Source organism: Esox lucius, chromosome 20 (genome assembly GCF_011004845.1).
Source record: "Esox lucius isolate fEsoLuc1 chromosome 20, fEsoLuc1.pri, whole genome shotgun sequence".
NCBI classification, from domain to species: Eukaryota; Metazoa; Chordata; class Actinopteri; order Esociformes; family Esocidae; genus Esox; species Esox lucius.
In genome coordinates this window covers 2,597,052-2,617,105 of record NC_047588.1, presented here as the reverse complement: position 1 = coordinate 2,617,105, position 20,054 = coordinate 2,597,052, and the positions used below count along the sequence as shown (strand labels likewise).

The 20,054-nt window shown below is 40.6% G+C and overlaps 2 protein-coding genes across 5 annotated transcripts; one reads left to right on the top strand and one right to left on the bottom strand.

Moving 5' to 3' along the window:
- The first annotated feature begins 2,408 nt into the window (after positions 1-2,408).
- Positions 2,409-6,865, top strand: cnih4 (cornichon family AMPA receptor auxiliary protein 4). 2 transcript variants are annotated; one of them, NM_001310968.1, is given in 5 exon segments: positions 2,488-2,577; positions 3,169-3,237; positions 3,333-3,445; positions 4,887-5,027; positions 6,029-6,865. In NM_001310968.1, coding segments are annotated over 5 exon segments (420 nt in total). In that variant the 5' UTR covers positions 2,488-2,508; the 3' UTR covers positions 6,057-6,865.
- Positions 6,866-7,038: 173 nt separating this feature from the next.
- On the bottom strand, positions 7,039-19,612 carry wdr26a (WD repeat domain 26a). Of its 3 annotated transcripts, XR_004574888.1 has the most exons (15): positions 19,111-19,612; positions 18,736-18,835; positions 18,559-18,615; positions 18,167-18,303; positions 17,442-17,539; positions 16,914-17,070; positions 16,390-16,528; positions 16,092-16,232; positions 11,193-11,312; positions 10,926-11,071; positions 10,736-10,814; positions 10,502-10,631; positions 10,093-10,287; positions 7,368-9,674; positions 7,039-7,253 (listed from the first exon to the last, which is right to left on the bottom strand). XR_004574888.1 is itself a non-coding variant. In XM_034288818.1 (14 exons), exons 2-14 carry the CDS (start codon positions 18,814-18,816, stop codon positions 9,592-9,594), a joined length of 1,563 nt encoding a protein of 520 aa, XP_034144709.1. In that variant the 5' UTR covers positions 18,817-18,835; positions 19,111-19,612; the 3' UTR covers positions 7,039-9,591. The 3 variants fall into 3 exon arrangements, 2 of the variants coding, with proteins under 2 accessions (XP_034144709.1, XP_034144710.1); XM_034288818.1 differs by having other exon boundaries at positions 7,039-9,674; XM_034288819.1 differs by having other exon boundaries at positions 7,039-9,142; positions 19,111-19,611.
- Positions 19,613-20,054: the final 442 nt, after the last annotated feature.

The following is a 20,054-nucleotide window of genomic DNA, read 5'->3' as shown; positions in this document are numbered from 1 at the left end:
CTGACCTACAGGTTCAGCCAGGACCACTTGGAGCTTCTCTTCAACTCCATCAGAGTATCTGGTAGGGTTCATAATTTATATTTACCAGCTGCAACACTAAGTGACTTGTATTGTTTTCAGTTTGTCGGTCCATATGTTTTTTTACTTTTGGTAACATGTGTTTTCTCCAGACACCTTAACCCTAAGACACACACAATACCTGGAAGTGTCACAAACCATTTTGAGTATTTAGAAAAATGCCTGTGTTTCACTATTTGTTTGCAGAACTTATCATCACTGATACAGTCTGAATTGTATGATAATGTCATTCAACCAATTTTATGTGGAAAGATCATTCAGGGGTGGCTAGTAATTAGTCTTTTTTTGTAAAAATGTTTTAAGCATAAAACATTTTAAAGCATGTATTGAATATCTGTGTACTATTCTTGTATATCTTTTTTTTTCCTTAAAGGAATAACAACCCTAATGCCAGCCAGTTCAAGTACATCTTTAGGATGTAAAGCTGATGGCCCAGTGTGGGGTTGTTAAACCATGCAGAGGCAATGTGACGGCACAGGATCACACAGGAGTCCCTACCAGCTGTCATCGACACGTCTACAAGCCTGTCAGCTGTAGATGTGTCCTCTGTAGCTGGAGGAGAAGATCTTCCATCCCCGTTTGCTGACATTCCTGCCCTAGTACATGATCACAGCTACCTTCCCGTCCACTTCAATGGTCTTGTGGACAACGCTCTCATGTACATTTCAGGTGAAGGCTAACTGAAAGTCGATTTTCCCTATAACCAAAAGTGCCAATAGTCACAATCTGGGGAAAAACTATCTCACGATTGTCCAAAAAGGGAAGTGTTCCCTTAATTTCCCCATGCTTATTAATGATTATTGTTATTAGTTATGATATTACTAACTAAAATTTCAGGATTTGTTGTGCGACAGGCTCTGAAGAAGCTTTCGTGTGATGTCTGCCGTGCCAGCCTGGTGACATGCTGCATCTGCCATCAAGGACCAGAGCTACCACCTGCTGAATTAAAAAAAACAATGGAGGTCTGGTGATTCCATCAGAGGGAACCGTGAGTGTCGTCAGGGCAGCAGAGTGGGTCATTCGGCAGTCATCAGGCAGTACCAGATGATCACAGCCCATCAAAATGTTTGTGTTGGGATAGACCGTATGGGATAGAAATCCACCACCATAGGCTGTTAAAAATAATTCTGTCCCTGTTTTTTAAGTTAAGGCTGCACCACATTGCCAGAATTACAATCCTCAGCTTACAGAGCAACAACATGCAACAGAAACTTAATAAAACTGTCCTTTTCAAAGGGCATTAGCCCAAGGTATGTGTTTTCAAGGTACTGTCCTCTTTTACTTCAACAGTAGTGTAGTGCTCTCTACAGCATTTATTTATTTGTATATATAAATGATTTATTCATATTTGTAAAGGGGAATCATGTACCTATTTTTTGTGTGCAAATAAATGTCACTCTTATAATAGTTTAAAAATAGAGACTTGTGTAATTATTCCATATTTTTTGTAGTCATTCTATATCAGAACCCCTGTCATACAATCCAAATAGTCTACAAGTAACATCAGTGTTACCTTTCATTTGATTTGATTTCATTATGCTTCTACACCAAGAGGTTGCCCCAGAGTAAGCATTTTATTGTCAGCATTTTGTCTGACAAAGTCCTATGGGGAGTTTCCATAGGGCATTTTACAATACGCATGACCATACCTTGGCAAATAATGGTCTAAAGTATTCATTCTATATTGATCTGCTTTTGCACACAGCTTCACAAGACCTGGTGCTAGGGCTCAGTTGTTTCTAAAGTCATATGTGACAAGTGAAGTGACCTAGAGGGCTGAAATGTGGTCAGTTCAGAGATGCTTGTTATCCGGCATAAAAAAAAACATGTAGTAATTAAAATTATTTTATAATAGTAATTTTATTATAATAGTACAAAAGTGTATATGTCTTGTTGCCATTCTGTAGCCTATTTATTGATTTAACATACATACCTTGTTTGTATATTCATTACACATATCTGGTTCTGTTCAATGATATTTTCATATGGAAGTCCATGGTTTTAATGGTTCATATGTATGCAGTGTCATAACTTTATCTCTGACGTTTATAACAAACCAAACCGTTTGAAAATCGGTAGAAAAATTTGCAAGTTATGGTTATTTAAATGTACATGCACCATAAAACACAATGTTACGAGTGAGCGAGCGGCCTGTGGCAAGATGGCCGCCATGTGCGGACGTCGACCTCCATTAGCCTTTAGCGCGGACAAGGTATCTAGCCTTTATATATGATATCTATGTTTAGGACAGCCAATAGCGACTTTCCTTACTGAGGAGTTGGCAAACTGTTCGCAAGTTAATGTCGAGCATGTTGTATTATGTACACCAGTACATTAGGTGTCAGTATAGGTAAAAGCAAAACTGACCTTTTGCATTTTGCACCAATTTTCAAAATAACCGGAAGCAGCAGTAAATGCGGAAGACGAAAGATGGAGGCGGCTGTGTTCATTTTATCGCTGGTCGACTGCTGTGCTTTGATTTTTCTGGCCGTGTACTTCGTATCCTTCAATCGATCAATAGCTAATACTTTTTTTGTGGTTCTATATATGTCAGTATATATTTAATTTTACACTGAATTCCTTTAGCGCTATTGTTATCTGGTTGCTTGTGTAACCCTATGACCAGAGAAGGGTTAGCTAACGACGTTAGTTTTGCCCTGATTTTATGATCAATCGGATCCTTGCTGCGAAGTCTTTCATTTTATCTATAATGTCGATACACGTTAGTGAACCAGACAAAAAGGGTCATTTAGCCAAATGCCAGTCTTTTTGACAATAGAAAATATATTATTTTGATTGACAAAAACATTGTTTAACAACTGTGCGTATTTTAAATGCAGTTCTTGCTGTTTTAGTTTTTTCCTAGAAACACTACATTGCGTAAAATGACACGGTCACTCAGATACAGCTAGCTGGTAACTCACACTTTCCTGTCTGTGCTATGTATTCGATCACTGCTTCAGCTGCTTGACTTTCGTGCTTCTCCGATCCAGGAGATCTGTAGGCATGGGGTTGGTGAACTGACAATCAGACCTTTGAGAAATGTTAATCTCAGCCGAGACCATTTACATGCCTTAACTTTATGAATAGATAATTACCCTCTCTGATCTAGAATGCGATTACATCAATGCACGGGCCTGCTGTTCCAAGTTAAACAGAGTAAGTGTAATCTTAATTCAGTTGTTCTAGCATGTACATGATGTGCATCTGCGTGCGAAATCAGACATAACCAAATAATATTTGTCTGTCGGCAGTGGGTTGTTCCAGAGATGGTAGGCCAGTCCTTGGCGACAGTATTAATGTTGGTCTCCCTGCACTGGTTTGTCTTCCTACTCAACCTGCCTGTGGCAGCTTGGAACATGTACAGGTGAGTTTGCTAGGCCTTTCCAGTCCATATCAACAATATTTGAGATGACAGCAGCAGGATGAACCTTAAGTCTAACATGAACAGTCAAACCACTGTTGTGCCTCAGGAAATCAAAGCTGTCATCACTGGGTGCGTGTAAACCTTTGATATTCTAATGATTAGCAATGTCTATGGTTTGGACAGTAGGCTGCTGGTCGAGTAAGATTTTTAGTTGAGAAGCCGCTTATCCAGGTGAACCATCAGATACCCTCTGTACCAGTCCATTGGTCAGGGCATGGGGTTGGCAAAATCCATCCTTTAATTTTTTTTTTTACATGTGTCTGAAATTGTGTATAGGATTATACTATGTAAGAAAATTGTACAACACTAATAAAAAGTACTATTGAAACTTAACATTAGCCTATTTTAGAAAAAATTGGTACTGTATGTTAGGCACAGAGATGTTCACAAGTCATATTTTGGAAGTCCAAGTCGAGTCTCAAGTCTTTGAGCTTGTGTCCAAGTCAAGTCTCACGTCTCTCTTGCCATCTGATCTGTCCCCAACACTGTATTGTTAAATCTTATGAATTCATATTTTGATATGTGAATGTGTGCACATAGGCATAGGCGTTACGTTGCACAGTATGGCAAAAGGGACATGCAGCTCGTCATACGCTTCCCCAACGTATAAGCACCAATAGAATAAAATAGAAATACATTAATTCATTTAGATTTAAAAAGCAATAATTGCATGAAAACAGGTTGTTGACGAGTCTCGAAGCTCGAGTCTAAAGTATTTTGGGTCGAGTTTAATTGGCACTCTCTACTGTTTTGGAAGTTAAACTATACTTTTACATTTGCACTAGGATTTCAGTTCTGAACTAGTTACAGCATGGTAGTTTTTGTAGGCTATCTGCAACATCAGGACAAACATGAGGAGTAACGTTGTAGTGGCTGGATCTGGAAAGCCTAGCAGCTGCTGTGAGTCAGGTCAGGAACACATTTTTATACTTGTGATTATCTTATAAATACTCCTATTTAGTCACTTATTTGTTCTTTGTTTAACAGTGCCTTAAAGTATCGAACAACTTGTTTTTTAAAGGGGAATAAAATGTGTCAAAGTTCATAAATCGTCTTTATGCACAGAACATTCTCACTCAGGGAGAGCAGGGTCAAGCTAGGTCGAGTGCAGCGTTATCTGGTAATTGCTCTCCCCAAATTAATGTGATTTGATAAAACTGTGAAAGAGCAATTGTTTGTGAAAACAACAAAAACTAAATTGGGAAATACCAGTTGATTCTTGTATATACCATATACATTGTGATGTGATAAATGTCAGTCCTGGGTTTTAAAGTTGACATTTTCTAACATGACCTCCATAGACTGCTCATGGGCTTAAAATAAACAAACAAAACATTTTAGATTTGGATTAGCCAGACTGGATTTCACTGTTTTCTGACAGGTATTTGATGGTGCCCATGGGGAACATGGGGGTGTTTGACCCCACTGAGATCCATAACCGGGGACAACTAAAGTCTCACATGAAAGAGTCCATGATCAAACTGGGATTCCACCTACTCTGCTTCTTCATCTACTTGTACAGGTATGATGCTGTCCACTGGTGTCTAGAATTCCATATGCAAGTGTAAAGAAGGCATTATCCATGGAGACAGCAACCTCAGAGAAATCCTCCCAATGTTTTACCACACCAATTGAGGTTACAAATAAAATGAGAAATAATACAGGTAGAGCTGACACTTGCTCTCATCTACCAACAAAATAAGAGTCCACCAGTAAGGTTGCCGCACTAGCATGAACAGCTGTCATATGCTTAACTAGAGTATTGACCTAGACAAAAAATGGTAATTCAGGATTTGGGCAGTATGTCCCATTATCTACATCCAAAGAGTCAGATTAACGTGTCATTTTTGTTTCTGCATCTAGTATTAAGGGAGTTAGAGGTAGTTTTGCGAGGCAATGCTAACTAGTTTTTGTAATGTCTAGGAAGCTTGCTCTTCCAATATATTTTCAGGCATTGTTAAAAATCTGCATTTCCATCAACTTCCACTTAAGTAAACTTAATAAGAAACGTTTCTCAGTTTAACACAATGCTTAATGGCGCCTAGCGACATTATTTGCTAAGACGTTTTTAAAACGGCCAGTGGCAAAAGTCATACAGTTAATAGATACTATGTGTGGTGGAGGTAAACTTAATAAGAAACATTATTCAGTTTAACACAATGGTTAATGGTGTCTAATGAAATATTCAAACTCGTCGTGATGTTAATGTGAAAAAATTATATAATGTCAAGAGGCTATACTGACACTCAGAAAATGTCCGGCTCTGTGTCGTAGTGGTTACCGACAAAGCCTTTCACGTGGGCGACCCGGGTTTGTTTCTCGAGAGGGCAGCCACGATTAACGCATTTTATTGCTGGCCGGCTGAACTTGGCTTGCCTGGTTTCTTATTTATTGCTCTGTAGGATCATTTCAATTTGATTGTTGAAAATGCATGTTACACCTGGCAAAAGATACATATACCACCAACGCTTGGAAGTGTTGTTCTAAAATTATTTCTTGTCACTTTTCCTTTCTCTTCCACAGCATGATCCTGGCACTGATCAATGATTGACATCACCATGGCTGATTTTATCCTTTTGGCTAAACCAGAAACACTTCGGTTTTTGGCGTTCAACATGTCTCAGCCCTTGGTCTCCTGCTCAGCTGGAAGCACTCAACATTACACTCCTTTGGACACCAAATCACTGCTCAGACCTCAGTTCCCTGAAGAAATAGATGTTGTTTCGATGTACATGTGCATGTGTGTTCATTCGTCCGGCCTGCAGTCTAGCAATTTTATCCACAGACTGCCCTTCTGATCAGACAGAAAGAATGACAATCGCACAGGCTACTAGGAGTATACCGTTGGCTAGCACGAGCTCTTGCTGCCTGCTGAACACAACCTTTAAGTTGAATTTGATTGGTCTGTTGTCTGTCATTTTCCTTATTTTCTTTGCTCAAAATCTCTTGCCTTATTACCATCAATTAGTTACAGCCTAGATGGCCAAACTTAATTGAACACCACACTAGATCTGCCATTACCTGACTGCTATTAAAAAAAAATTCTCAGGGGAATACATGCACCTGGATTGAAAAATGCATTTTCTGCCCTGTTTTCTCAGTCTCTGTAACTGTGTATTAACAATGTAGCACTGTTTTATAAAGCTGTACAAGTCCAAGTGATAGCTTGCCTGTCAATGGGAAAATGTAATTTGGGCAGTTTGTGCATGACCATGATCCAGCCAATTGTATTTCTTCACTGTAGTGTTAATGGGGAAGGGTGCCTGCTTAGAAAATACTGAGGTTACAAAGAGTTGGTCTTAAGTTTTATTATCCCCTAAATTGTGGGTAAATTGTGGGTTTTCCTAAATAAACAAACTTGAAAGAGAACACTTGAGTGTTTTTCTTATGAAGTTGTATTACCCGGAGGTAAGGCTGATACTATAGTCCCCAAAGAAACCTTGGAGCTTTAGCATGTTGTGTTCTGAGAGTACAGCATTTATATCTGGCTGTGCTTCATAAGCTCCTAATCATTAAATCCATTACTCACTCTCTTAAAACCCTGAATGCTTTATTGAAAATATGCATACATAACACTTCTCCTACACAACATTACATAACAGTACAATAAACTTTAATAACACCTTTAAATGCAAAATGAATTCATCCAAACCCGGCTGCAAAAAAATGTTTTACCCTAATGCCTTCTGAGTTCGCTGAGCGTTTACAGCAAGGAAAGGGAAATAAGATGCCATTTCAGAAGCTACGTCTGAAAAGACAACAAAAACTTGCATAAGCCGAACCTAGAACACCACGTCTGTGATTGTTTTAGTGTTTGATCTGTACTGAGGTGCGTGTTTGTGACACAAGTGTGGTTACATACGTTTATAAATCAGTCTTTAACAGAGCAGAATTAGCTGGTAGTGTCTGTGATGACCTGTGGTCAGGCTCTCACCTGATGCAGGGGAGATCTGTGTCACAGGGGAAAAAAACAACACAGCCTATATGCTGTTCTTACACTATCTCATAATACATGCCATAACATATACAGATACATATATAGCATACATTACATAGCATACCATATCAGACAAGCTAATTATGTCCAAAAGGAACAATTTGTACAAATTTATAATTATCTGATGCACTCAAGTGCCCAAAAGTATTACACACAAACACTGTGAAATTGTGGTAAAAGAAAATGAACTGTTAAAAGACACCAATAATGACAGTAGAAGGAAAACCAGAGAAGACATGAAATGTAACAAAATATAAAATTCACAAAGCCATAAAAACAGATGTCTTTTCAAAGGTATTTTATGTCAGTCTGTATCAAATGCACAACTAATAAGGAAAATGAAAACAGCAAATAATAAAAATAAAAATAGAAAATCCAAATACTGGTTTTACCAGCAATGGAATCTGGATAGACCAGAAGTGAGAGGGAATAGATGAATAATGGGAGAGTGCAGGAGAAAGGGGTCAAACATAATGGAGAGCAGGGCCCATTCAGTTCTAAAACATTCTCAAACACTGCATACATGTCGAAGAGGCATGTTTGTCGTACATACATATTGGAACATTACAGAACATACTGAACAACCCACGAGCTCCAGTGTGTAAAATGGAAGTGAAGTGACGACAGCACATAAGTAGACATAAGTGTGGTCAGAGTGAAAGAACAGAGTCGACCCCATTGCTGTTTAGTGTGACACAGGCAAATTCAAGTCTCAATACTTACCCAATCCACAAAATATAACCTATACATATAAGAAAGATAGTTAGCCTCTGGACATCATCAGGTCAAGCAAAGGCTCTGAAGACTAAGGGTATAGCCACCATATAATCTAATGCTATTTACTTTAGCTGTGAGGCCTTAGCAACATGCACATCAATTTCACCATGCTACTTGTCAGGAAGCAAAGCAACATGTAAATAAGATGATAATTCAAGGGGAATAAACAAAAAAGTTAAAAAGTACCTTGTTTAAAAAAAACCAAAAAAAACAACTGCACAACCATTCCAGCATATTCAAGATTCACTTAAATTTGTGGATTTCATAACCATTTGATTCAGTTAAAATGACCTCTCACACAAAGATTTCGGAAGCGAAATGAAAACAAGAAAAGCCCCAGCTTAAATATGTTGAGGTGTTTCAATCCGAGGCAGCAATGAATAAACTAATTAAATGTGACTTCCCTGTTGGAAGAAAATATTCTTACCACTCTCTGCTACTACAGCCTTCTCTCGTTCTCATAATATATTAACATACCAGTAATAAGAATAAATAATACTATCCATAATAAATATTAAACTCTGGAAGAGGCAGGTGAAAGGGGGTGGTCCTGGGGTTAGCGCCGAGAAGAAAGAGAATGAGGCTTGGCTGAAAACATGTGGTGCGACAGACATCAGGGATGTCAGTCAGCCTAGGGGGCACCTGGGTAGACGGTTCATTCAAGTGATTTGTCTGACATCTGTGTGTGACATCATTAAATGCCACCGCAGCTCAGCCCCAGGCCTAAACCTCCAGAAAGCAGCTATCAAAACGCAACGCTTCATCCGCTTCATTTGTTAGAGTCTTGTAGTATGTCTCTTCTGGATATGAGAAGTGGTGTCTTCTGCTCCGAGGTCACCATCAGCTGTCCATGCTACAACATTCTTTTGGAGAGAACAAGATTTTTAATTTGCATTCCTTTTCCCACTCCTTCTTGGTTTGCTCCTACAGAACAGACTTAAAAATAACAACATTGAAATTATTTTGTCACATACTTATAGCGTACATGTGGCCTCCAGTGGTCCAGGGGTCTAGGCATCTGCTTCACACCGCTCTAGCATGAGTTTAAATCCAGCCCACTGCTCTTTTAGCAAAAACTCTCAAATGTCCTTCCCCACTGTTTCTATACAATAACCCATAAACGTCTGAAAATATATTTAATCAAAGCATACATAAAGCTATGGCAATCACAATGAAAATCAAACATATGGCCAAGATGAACTGATCTTTATTTACATTTTATTTTCATTATTAAATCATTTCAAAGTGTTACTATTTTTCTGCCCTCCCAATTTCATGATGTCCAATTCGCAACAACTCACAGATTTGGGAGTCATGTCATCTGATGCACATCTCGCCACGGCGGTGTGATTCTTATCACGTGGGTTGCTTGACACACTCTGGAGAGCCCATTCCCTGGCCAACAACCACAATTGAGCTTGTAGTCTCCCAGTCTACAACAAGCAGTCTCAAGAGCCCACCAAGACAAGGAACCCTTGTCCGCTATCCTACAAATCCACCCCTAGCCGTGCATACCAATTCATACCACCCTTAACGGGACTTCCAGTCACGGTTGGTATGCCACGAACAGTATTCAAACACCTGGCAATTATTAAGCCCACTAACTCGCAGTGGTTCCCAACCTTTTTGAGTTACTGTACCACCAGCTTTATTAAGTTCTGCCCAGAGTATCCCTCATGTACCCTCCTCATAAGCATTTTACCAGTAAATCTATGGTATCATGAGAATCTTCTGAAGTACCCCAATTGAACCTTGTACCCCTGGTTGGGAACCACTGCACTAAAGCATACAAAACAGTAAAATAAATCAGTACCGTTTAGCCCCTCTGTGTCCTGGATATCCAGGAAAGGGGCAGGGCCCCAAATTCGGACAGTGCCGTCATCTGAAGCGCTGGCCAGGAGACCGGGCACAACAGGGTTCCAGCTCACACAGTTCACTGTACGCGTGTGTCCTGTCAACTCTGCGATCGGCAGCTCACTACGTTTGTGCCAAATGTAGACTTTGTGATCTGTGGGAAGAAGACGCAGTCTGTAAATCGGAGGTTGCGTCACAAATCCGTCTCTGCCTATAATAAGCGCCAAACAAGAAAAATGTGAAACTGTATTTTTCATAATGAACACAACTCGGAATGTTCGAACAAGTTAGTTGGATGATACTGCCAGGTCTGGGAATCTCACAGAACACAATCTCGTGGAGATATTTGGACGAGATTGTAGCCTTACCTTCACTCCCACTGGCGATGAAGTCCTCGTTGTGCCCTCCGAAACAAGAGTGGATGGTATAGAAGCCCTGTGTCACGCCTTGATATTTCCTGACCAGCACCCTGTCATGAAGGTCCCACAGGTGCACCCCCTGCAGACAGACGCAGGGAGAAGGTGAGAGGTGCACTCCGACTGGCTTCAGATGATTCTAAATAAAAACACTATACCCCCAACGAAATTCCCAACAGCTCTCACCTGAGTAGCCACATTCAGCAGGGCTAACCTCCCGTTCTTTGAAACAGTGAAAGACATGATCGGGTGGTCCTCCTGGACTCTGGAAGCGCAGTACAAACACATGTTAAACTACCATAACTTGCCTATGCACACATCCAGGGTGGGCGAGGTGCACGCAGATCCACAATATGTTGGCACAGTAGTCACTTACATGTTTCTGTCCGTAAGGTCCTCAAAGTTATAACCGCGGATACGCTGGTGTGTGTCGGAGGCAAGGACGGTTCGAGTGTCGCCTAGGCACCACAAGCATTGAACCCTTACGCCCTCCCACGAGTCCAGCAGGTTACCATCCAGATCCTGCAGAGAATAATTTTCTGTGACTCCAAACTTACTGTATTAATTCAATTGCATAGCTTCACTGTACACATGCGTAGTATAATGACATCATCCCGGTGCTGTGACAAAGTGAGACACTCACACACTGGTAGAACTGGCCCCTCTGACCTCCAGTGACGAAGCGCTTGCCGTCTGGGTTCCAGGCCACACTGGTCAGACTGTCCTCGTGTGACTGGCTCATCTTTATGCGTAAGTCACCTGTCTGGACCAGGAGACAGTGCTGAGCAATAAACCATTTAAGGCATTCACAGCGTGTACTCTCATGGTAATAAGCCTTTCACGTATCATTAGTCATTGCAGACCCTAATATGAAGTAAGCACTATTTGTACTTTATAAATGTCTACAGTAAACAGTGTAATTCCTCACAAGAACATGGGAAGGACATTGTTTTACATTCCAGCAGATAACCAGTAAATGATTAAGGACAAACGCCGTATATTTAAAGAATTGTAAACAGTAACATCCAAAAGTATTTGGTCAAGGACATTTTTTATTCGTCTTTGTATTCCAGCAGTTTGCATTTTAAACATGATACAACGAATACGTCAGATTTTATTTGTGGGTGTTTTAATCCATATCAGATACTGTTACAGTTGTTTGTTACAGTTGTTTGCAGTGTCATCAACGGTAGAGGTGTTAATGAACCAAGAAAGCACTTAGCTCAAGAGTGTCAAATGAGCGGCTGGACCAAGGAAGACAATCCACAGTGGATCACCAAAGAATGCTCACAGTAAATAAAAACAAAAACAAAGAGCAGGAAGACTCTCCAAGAGGGAGACGTAAACGAGTCAGCTACTGCCATCCGCAAAATGCTCTCCCAGTGGACTGCAAGGTGATAAAACCCTAGTTAGCCTTAAAAACATGTACCACAATGATGGCAAGAAGTGTGAAGAAAAAAAATAAACTGTCCCATAACGTCATTTGTAAAATATGGTGGAGAAGGTCTTCAATGATTATGTGACTTCTGACTGCAGTAGCAGAATGAATTGTGATGTGTACAGAAACATTTGCTCAGACACATTCCAATGTCTCTAAACCCATCAGAGAATGCTTCATTAAACAGCAGAACAATGACCAAAAACACACTTCCAAAGCTACCAATTACTCAAAGCCAAAATGTGAAACGTTCTTGACTGGCAAAGTTAAATCACTATCTGAATCCAATTGACAAGACTATAGGCAAAAGGGCCCAAAACAAGCAGGACCAGAAAGTGACTGCAGTACAGGCTTGGCTAGTGTAGCATAGCATTGCCAGAGAAGATAATCAGACTCTGTTTATTGCTATGGGTTAGATATCAAGCAATTATTACATGCAGAAGTTATGCAAACAAGTAATAAACATGACCCCAGAGATAGGGCCACAGTATCACTGGACCCCACTTTCTCAGCCCCATGGTCTTACACTGCTATATTATTGTGCCGGTGGAGTAGGGTCAGTTATACTTCTCCACTATAAATCCTTGTAGTTATAAGGAATGCATTTTCAAAATGTTTCCTGTCTCCTGCCCTGTCTTAAACTTAGGATGATGTGAGGTCTTGGCCCACACCACCGGAGTACCAGGCTTGAAAGACTTGCTGCTGTCCCTGTCCAAAGTCCTCCTGGTTGTGTTGCAGATCAAGATGATACCTGATGATTTCAGCTGCCACTCTGATGACTACATCATTGTACATAATGATAATCTGTCCAAATACTATTCACACCCTAAAATGGTTAACAGTACAAAAATGTGTTGTCATTTCTAAATGGTTTATCTTATATGGATTAAACACCATGAAATTAAAGCCAACATTTAGCATTTTAAACCCCATGGTGATTATGTAATTAAAATCCCCCCCCAAAAAATGTTCACGTTACAAATACTGTTGGAGTATATAGTTGGTATAGCATGGTAGAGTTTGCAACCCCAGGGTTGTGGATTTAATTCCCATGGGGGCTAGTATGAAAAGGTATGAAAACCACTAAACGGTTCTGGATAAGACAATATTTAAATGTAAATGTAGGGAAGCAGGAACCTGGGGGCCAGTACAAAGAACTAGCATATGCAGTGCTTTGCAAAAGTATTTGGACCCCTGACCAATTGCAAATTGCACTTGATAACATTTAATTTGGTTTGATTTTTTTCTTTTCTTTCTTACAAACAAACTCAAAATCAATTATTGTATGGTGATATTGGTTTTATGTTGGGAAATATTTTTTATAAAAATAACAGTACAACCCACACACGTTAATATTCGGTATAGCTACCTTTCACTGCAATAACTGCAATTGTGTGGGGCAAGTAAGTGCAAGCTTTGCAAAAAATGTCAGAATGAGAGATATCAAGTTCATGCTTTACGACATTCATAGAGTATGACATTACTTCACACACCAAGCAACACAGGTGCTAATCTAGGCAATGTCATCTCATGTCTGGACTACTACAAATCACTGCTGGTAGGGCTCCCAGCATGTGCCACCACATCCCTGCAATGCAATCTACACAGAAAACTGTGGCCTGTCTGGTGTTCAACCTTGTCAAGTTCTGCCATGTCACCCTGCTCCACCGCGCACTCTACTGGCTTCCAGTTAAAGCTTGCATTTGCAACAACTCCATGGTGCTTGTTTACAGAACACCAAGAAGTGCTTGAAGCTGCTAAGAAGCATCCCCATAGCATGATGCTGCCACCATCATACTTCACTAGATTAGGTTTGTTCCATACAAAGTGCTTTGAGTTTTAGCAAAAAAGCCCTATCTTGGGCTTAGCTGACCATAAAACCTTTTTCCTCACATTGGTTTGTCACTTTGTAGACAAACTCCAGCCATACTTTCAGATACTTTTTAAGTAATTGCTTCTCTCTCTCCACACTCCAATATAGGCCAGTTTCATGTAGAGATCTTGATATGATGGTGCTCTAGTCACTCCCAGAGAACTTTGTACAGATGGCCTCTCTGTGGCTTCGGTCAACAGTCTTCTTGTTGGAGTGCTGAGTTTTGAGTGACAGCCTTCTCTTGGCAGTCCCTAGGTGGTGTGATGTAGCTTGCACTTCCTGATTATTGATCCAACTGTGCTCACTGCACTCATCTAAACACCTATATTATTTTGTACCATTTTCCTAATCTATCCATTTGTATTACTTAATCTGAAATGCACTTTGGTCTTCATCATCCTTCAGATTCACTGGCTGACCAGGCTGATCCTTCAACAGTGGGGTAAGGCAACATTAAGGCAATTTCTTTAATCTGTGTAAACTGGTAGCTTCCACAGCACAAGTGTGAATACTTGTGTAAGCAATATTGAAGTTTTTAATGAAAATAAACATATTTCCCATTTGTAATTCAGTAATATGAAAGAATTGGTCAGCTGTCGGAATACTTTCGTAAGGCACTGTATATATAAAACACGGGAGTGCCACTCATCATTTACATTTTTTGATGCAAACATAATGATAATGAATTAGAAACAGTCAAGTTTCCTCAAGTCCACAGTTCTCAACTCTGAAATGTCTTATTGGAGGACAGGGATACATTTTATTGCACCTCAGGATGCTAACATAACTATGATATAACGGTTTGGGTCTGTAAAATCTGCTCTTTAAAATGTCACATCAGCAGATATTACACAAAGAGCTAAAGACCCTTTTCAAGACATAACAGCCAATTTGAATAATATTTTATATGAGGAAAGTGTGTATTGGTAGTGTATTGGGAATGATGGTCTGAACTGCGAATGTCAGAGGATTAAGATTAAAAAAAAATGCTTTTAAATATCGTATTTGTTGCCAGTCCTCCAAACATGAGTGAAGGTAGTAGGGTTATACTATGTTGTTTCTTTACACTTAACAATACACATGCTGGTCCTGCTTATTTCTGTGCCAGTCCTGGCATGCAGTGTGGCTCGGCCCAGTAGGCATCTCGCACGAGAGGTGGATGGTTAGGAGTAGGTACTCATTATATTCAGCTGCAAGTTTTATTGCTTAATATTGCATTTGTATTGTTGAACAATAAATTTGTTCAAAAGGAAAGACTTTCAGCTAAAAGCAATGCAGTAGGCCAGATCCCACCCATGCTGCAGCAGTACATGTGCAATGCATGCCTGATCAACCATCCTAAGCCAATGTGTTACCTAATTTTTCCCTCTCCCAATTTACCAAGCAGATTATGGCTTTGCCTGATCACCACAACTCCACAGGAGGCCCAGGAATTTGGAACTCTGGGCACTGTCAGTGAGCAACGACCAGGATTTGAACACCTGAACACAATGATGCAGCTCTACTGCCATGTCTGTATTGTTTTGTTGTTAAAAGGACCAGAAAATCTTAATGAATACTAATGGACTATGTGAAATGATTGGGCAAAATATATACCCTGCTAAGTTAAGGACTTCCATGAGGAAGGTAACAGCCTATTAATGATTCCAGCCAAGCAATCTTGATTATGAAACTCAAAATCTCATGAATATTTATTGCTTAGGCTGGCCTTTGCTAGAGCTACGCCTATGTTAGTACGATAAACAGTTGGTGCAACACCCAAACGACCACAATTGAACTTTCATGCTCTTACCATAAGGAATCGCTGAAGATCCATGCAAACAACTCGTGAGACACTGACCCCAGATTGCATTAGGCAAATAGAATTCAAAATCCTGTCTGCAATGATGCAGCTGTACTGCGAGGCAGTGTCTTAAACGCTGCATGTTGCCTGAGGTAGCTTCACTCAACTTAGCAGTTGGCGCAACTGCCCCAGACTTTACCCTAGCTTACTGATTCAGTATCATGCGGAAGTCAGCACTGATTTCAGTATCATGCGGAAGTCACCACTGATTTCAGTATCATGCGGAAGTCACCACTGATTTCAGTATCATGCGGAAGTCACCACTGATTACAGTATCATGCGGAAGTCACCACTGATTTCAGTATCATGCGGAAGTCAACTTTATAGAGGCCTTTTGATATTTCTAACAACACCCGTTCTGGTTCAGAAAAAGGCATTCCAATATTACCTGTATGTTCCATAACCAGAGCTCTGAGCAGTCGTCGGGGCCGCAGGCAATCAAGTAGGAGTCATCAGGGCTCCAGGCCAGGTAGGAGACACCGTAGGCATGGCCCTCCAGAGTCTTCATCAGCTTCAACTGGTGACTCTCCTGTCAATCAGCAGCACATTCATCCCCTCTGCCAATCTTTGACCACAAACTGCAAATCTTCTTGCCTTCGCCACCTGTTTGAAACTGCTCTCACGCCCCTACAGCCTTATTAACATGATCATGGTTAATCTGCAATGAGAACGAGAAAGATTCCTACTGTGTCCACGTGCCAAACGATAACAGTGGTGTCTTTGGATCCTGTGGCCAGTTTGGTGCCGTCATTGGAGAACTTGCAGAACCAGACTTCATTGCAGTGTTCAGTGAGGATCTGCTGGGTGTAGCAGGGGAACTGTTTCCTGTAGATAACCACACTTTAGACGTCAGGGACGGAGGACGTATGAAGAAGAATGAGGTTGTGTGATACCAGGAATATACTTTGGGGCTAGTGCCAATCCAAGTGAAAAAGAAAAGCATTTAAATCAAAACACACTGACTTCACTTAACTGTTCCCAAGTGGAAAATATAAAGGTCAGAAAACAAGCATTAGTCAGTGAAAAACACACGAATAACATGTCAATCAAAAATGTAGACAAAAACAAAAATTAATAGGCAGCTGGTCCAACAGAACCGTTTGGCTGTGACCAAATTACAAGGGAAATTGAGGACTGTGGCAAGCCAAGTTTGAGTGCCAAAAGGGAATAAAAGCAGAAACGGTAGACACACAAATGCGAAGAACCTTACCGGCTACACGCGTGATCCAAGAGGAGGGACACAGAATCCAGGCCGCTGTCCAGTTTGGTGTTATGGTAAAGGCAGCGCTCTCTCTGCAGCTCCACGGCCTGCCTCAATAGGGTCTGCAACCGGCGTGGAGGCAACATCACGGAGGGGGGCAGGTAGGCTGTAGGTGGTGGCCACAGTTTGAAGGGGGGTGGGGCAAAGCCCGTAGAAAGACAAGAATATTAAATGTTTGGTCTTTTATTTTTATTTTGGGAGACTAGTACATATATATACAGTATACAGACTAAACTTATACCGTGTCAAGCAGCTTGGTTGGTAGGGCGTGGCATTTGCTTAATTACCACAGGGGGATCCATTCAAACATATATTAAAATATATGCATTCACTACTGAATGTAGCTCTAGATGAGTCTGCTAAATTACTTAAATGTGTATTTCCATTGGTAAGGGATACTGATTAAGGAAAGTCCCAAATATGGTAAGAAATGGGTGTTTGTGTGTCAGTGGTGTGTGTGTGTAAGATGGCACTAACTCTGAAGCTTGTCTAGGAGTTTTGTTCGGGAAGCGGTGCCTTTGCCCTCCCAATCTGCTTTTACTCTGAGGTCTTCTGCATGGCTGCACATCAGGTACCTTGGAAAGAGATTACATAATTATTGGGCTGCCCTGCTGTACTTACCCCCAGCACAGGGGAGATAGTTGGTCAGACAGGGACATGTCAACGCTGGCCAGATTATGTCCAAAATCCTCACATTAGAGATTATACTTGTTCTGTCAGATGTGTTATTTTATGTGACCGACACAAACTTGTTTTGCACCCGCATCAGCACACTTGTTATGTCAGCACCGTGTTATGCACTTCATTTAATACTTTGTTTTGTAGATGGCAGTTGTTGCTTTTCATTCTTTTTCTATATAGCTTGCTTTTGGTTTTTAAGTTCTGTCTGTGTGCATTTTGTTTCACCGTTTTAGAATTTGAGCTTACTCCAAATCAGCTAATCAGACACTTGTAAACCAACAAAAGACAAATTTGAAGATAAAGTATGTGGTATACTCCACCAACATCTCCCGTAATTGAATGTTTCCTGTTTCTTTTACAAATTGCACTCAAAGCAGACCAATATCAAGTTTCAAGTGCTTTGAAAGGCACTTTTGCTCACAAACAACCGACAGATGTTTAGATTACCAAAGAGTCAGTAGATTTTTCTGATTCTAGTCCCTTTCATTGGGGTGGGGTTGGGGAATTGGGTAGGTAGTCACCCGCTCAGGATGTGGATGCGCTCTGTGTTGTACTTGAGAGGAGTAAGTTCAGCTCTGAGAACCTGCAGTGCCTCCAGGACCTTGGCATCCTCCAGATACTCCAGGTACTTCTGCTGCAAGAGCAGGAACTTCATCCGCTTTGGAGTAGAAAAATTTGATAAAAACACAGGGCAGGATTTCATGGGGTTACATTCCTTAAGTACAATAGATTGCATAAATGATGAAGGAAAGCAAGACTTAATCACATTAGTTTTGAGCATGTGCATCTGGACACATCAAAATGGTGATGAATATGAGGAAGATTTTGCCTACACATATCCTACACTTTTACTCTGACAAGAAACAGCTGCCGATGTCTTGTACCCATCCTACTGTAGCACTGTTGGGCTTACCACAATAGCACTTGGAGAATGCATTAATGCTTTCAGCTCATTCAGGTCACTTTCAGCCTATATGTAACCAACAAAACAAAAAAAACAAGAGACACCGTTTGTTTTCTGGTTTTCAAAGTACTGCACATTAAGCTACATTTTTGGTAAAAACGTTTGAGGCAAATTAATGGATGTCACCTTGTCCCACTCTCCTTCCATTACATGATTGCGGAACTTGGTGGCAGATGGATGCTCCAGTCTGCACCCAGACTCCTGCATTAACAGGTCAACAGTTTGACTGTGGATGAGAGTGAAAGTTGAGAAATAAGAAATACTAAGTACTAAACTTAACATCAAGTATTAAAAAACACAGACATAATGGTTACATTTCCTAATTGATTAAATTATTCGAGACCAGGATGTAAATAACTTGAATCATTATTACTTGACTATTTTATAAAGAATAATTTCACAGTGACTATTAGGGTGGGCATCTTAAATGACATGCAAGTCATGACGTGTTGATACACATTTTTAGGCAAATGTGTTTTTATAAGTCTTCATTTAGCTTACCAAATAATCTTACGTGATGTGGATAGATTGACGTGCAGTAACGATCAACTAATATTCTTCTAAACTATATTTTCCAGTTTGTACAGTCTTAGCAAGATGAAAGTCAAAGATGTATGCGTATAAATGGTTGATGAAAATTGATAATTATAGGAAATGCTACTGACAAATTCAATTTTGTGGTCATTTAATAAAGTACTATTTCTGGACACAAAACAAAATTTCGATAACGTTAATTTGCTTTCCACTAATATAGCTAGGTAACTAGCTAAACTGTGCAATAATGGGTCTATTGTTTCTCTTCAATTCGCTAAAGGGTTTGTCCTGCATTACATTTTACATTTATAGAGCTAATAACGACGATCTCACGCAACTAGCTAATCGCCGTGAAAATGAATACTTGCTTTTTCACTGTTAATATGAACGACATTAAAAGCATATGCTAGCGCTGCCAGCTGCCAATAAAGCTCGCTAACATTACTTACTGAAGCCTACTAAATCGTGTAAATGTTGCCTATCAATCTAATGACATCTTCCTCTGACTGAGAAAGACTGTTTCTTCTTTTTCCACGGAGTTAGTATCAGATGACACGGTGTTGTTGGATGCTGCTGGGACTCCGTTGTTGTTACTGACAGAGTTCCCATTGTTGGTGGTGGATAGTCCATTAGTGTGAGCTCCCCCTGCTGAGGACGACTCTCCGTTTTGGCGCACTGTTGTTTAGGCAGGACAGCTCCGAATCTTCATCCTGTCCTGCCCCGTTGGCCTGCATGTTATTAATGCTGATGTGGACTATGGTGTGCGGATTTAATCGAATGACAGGCGCAACGGGTGAATTCGGAAAAGTTAAAAGCCCCACAACAACTGCAGACAGGCCCGCTGACCCAATTGCAGCCCCGAGCTCCCCTACTCCCTCCGCCACCGAAGCTCGGTATTTCTTCCGCGGTGG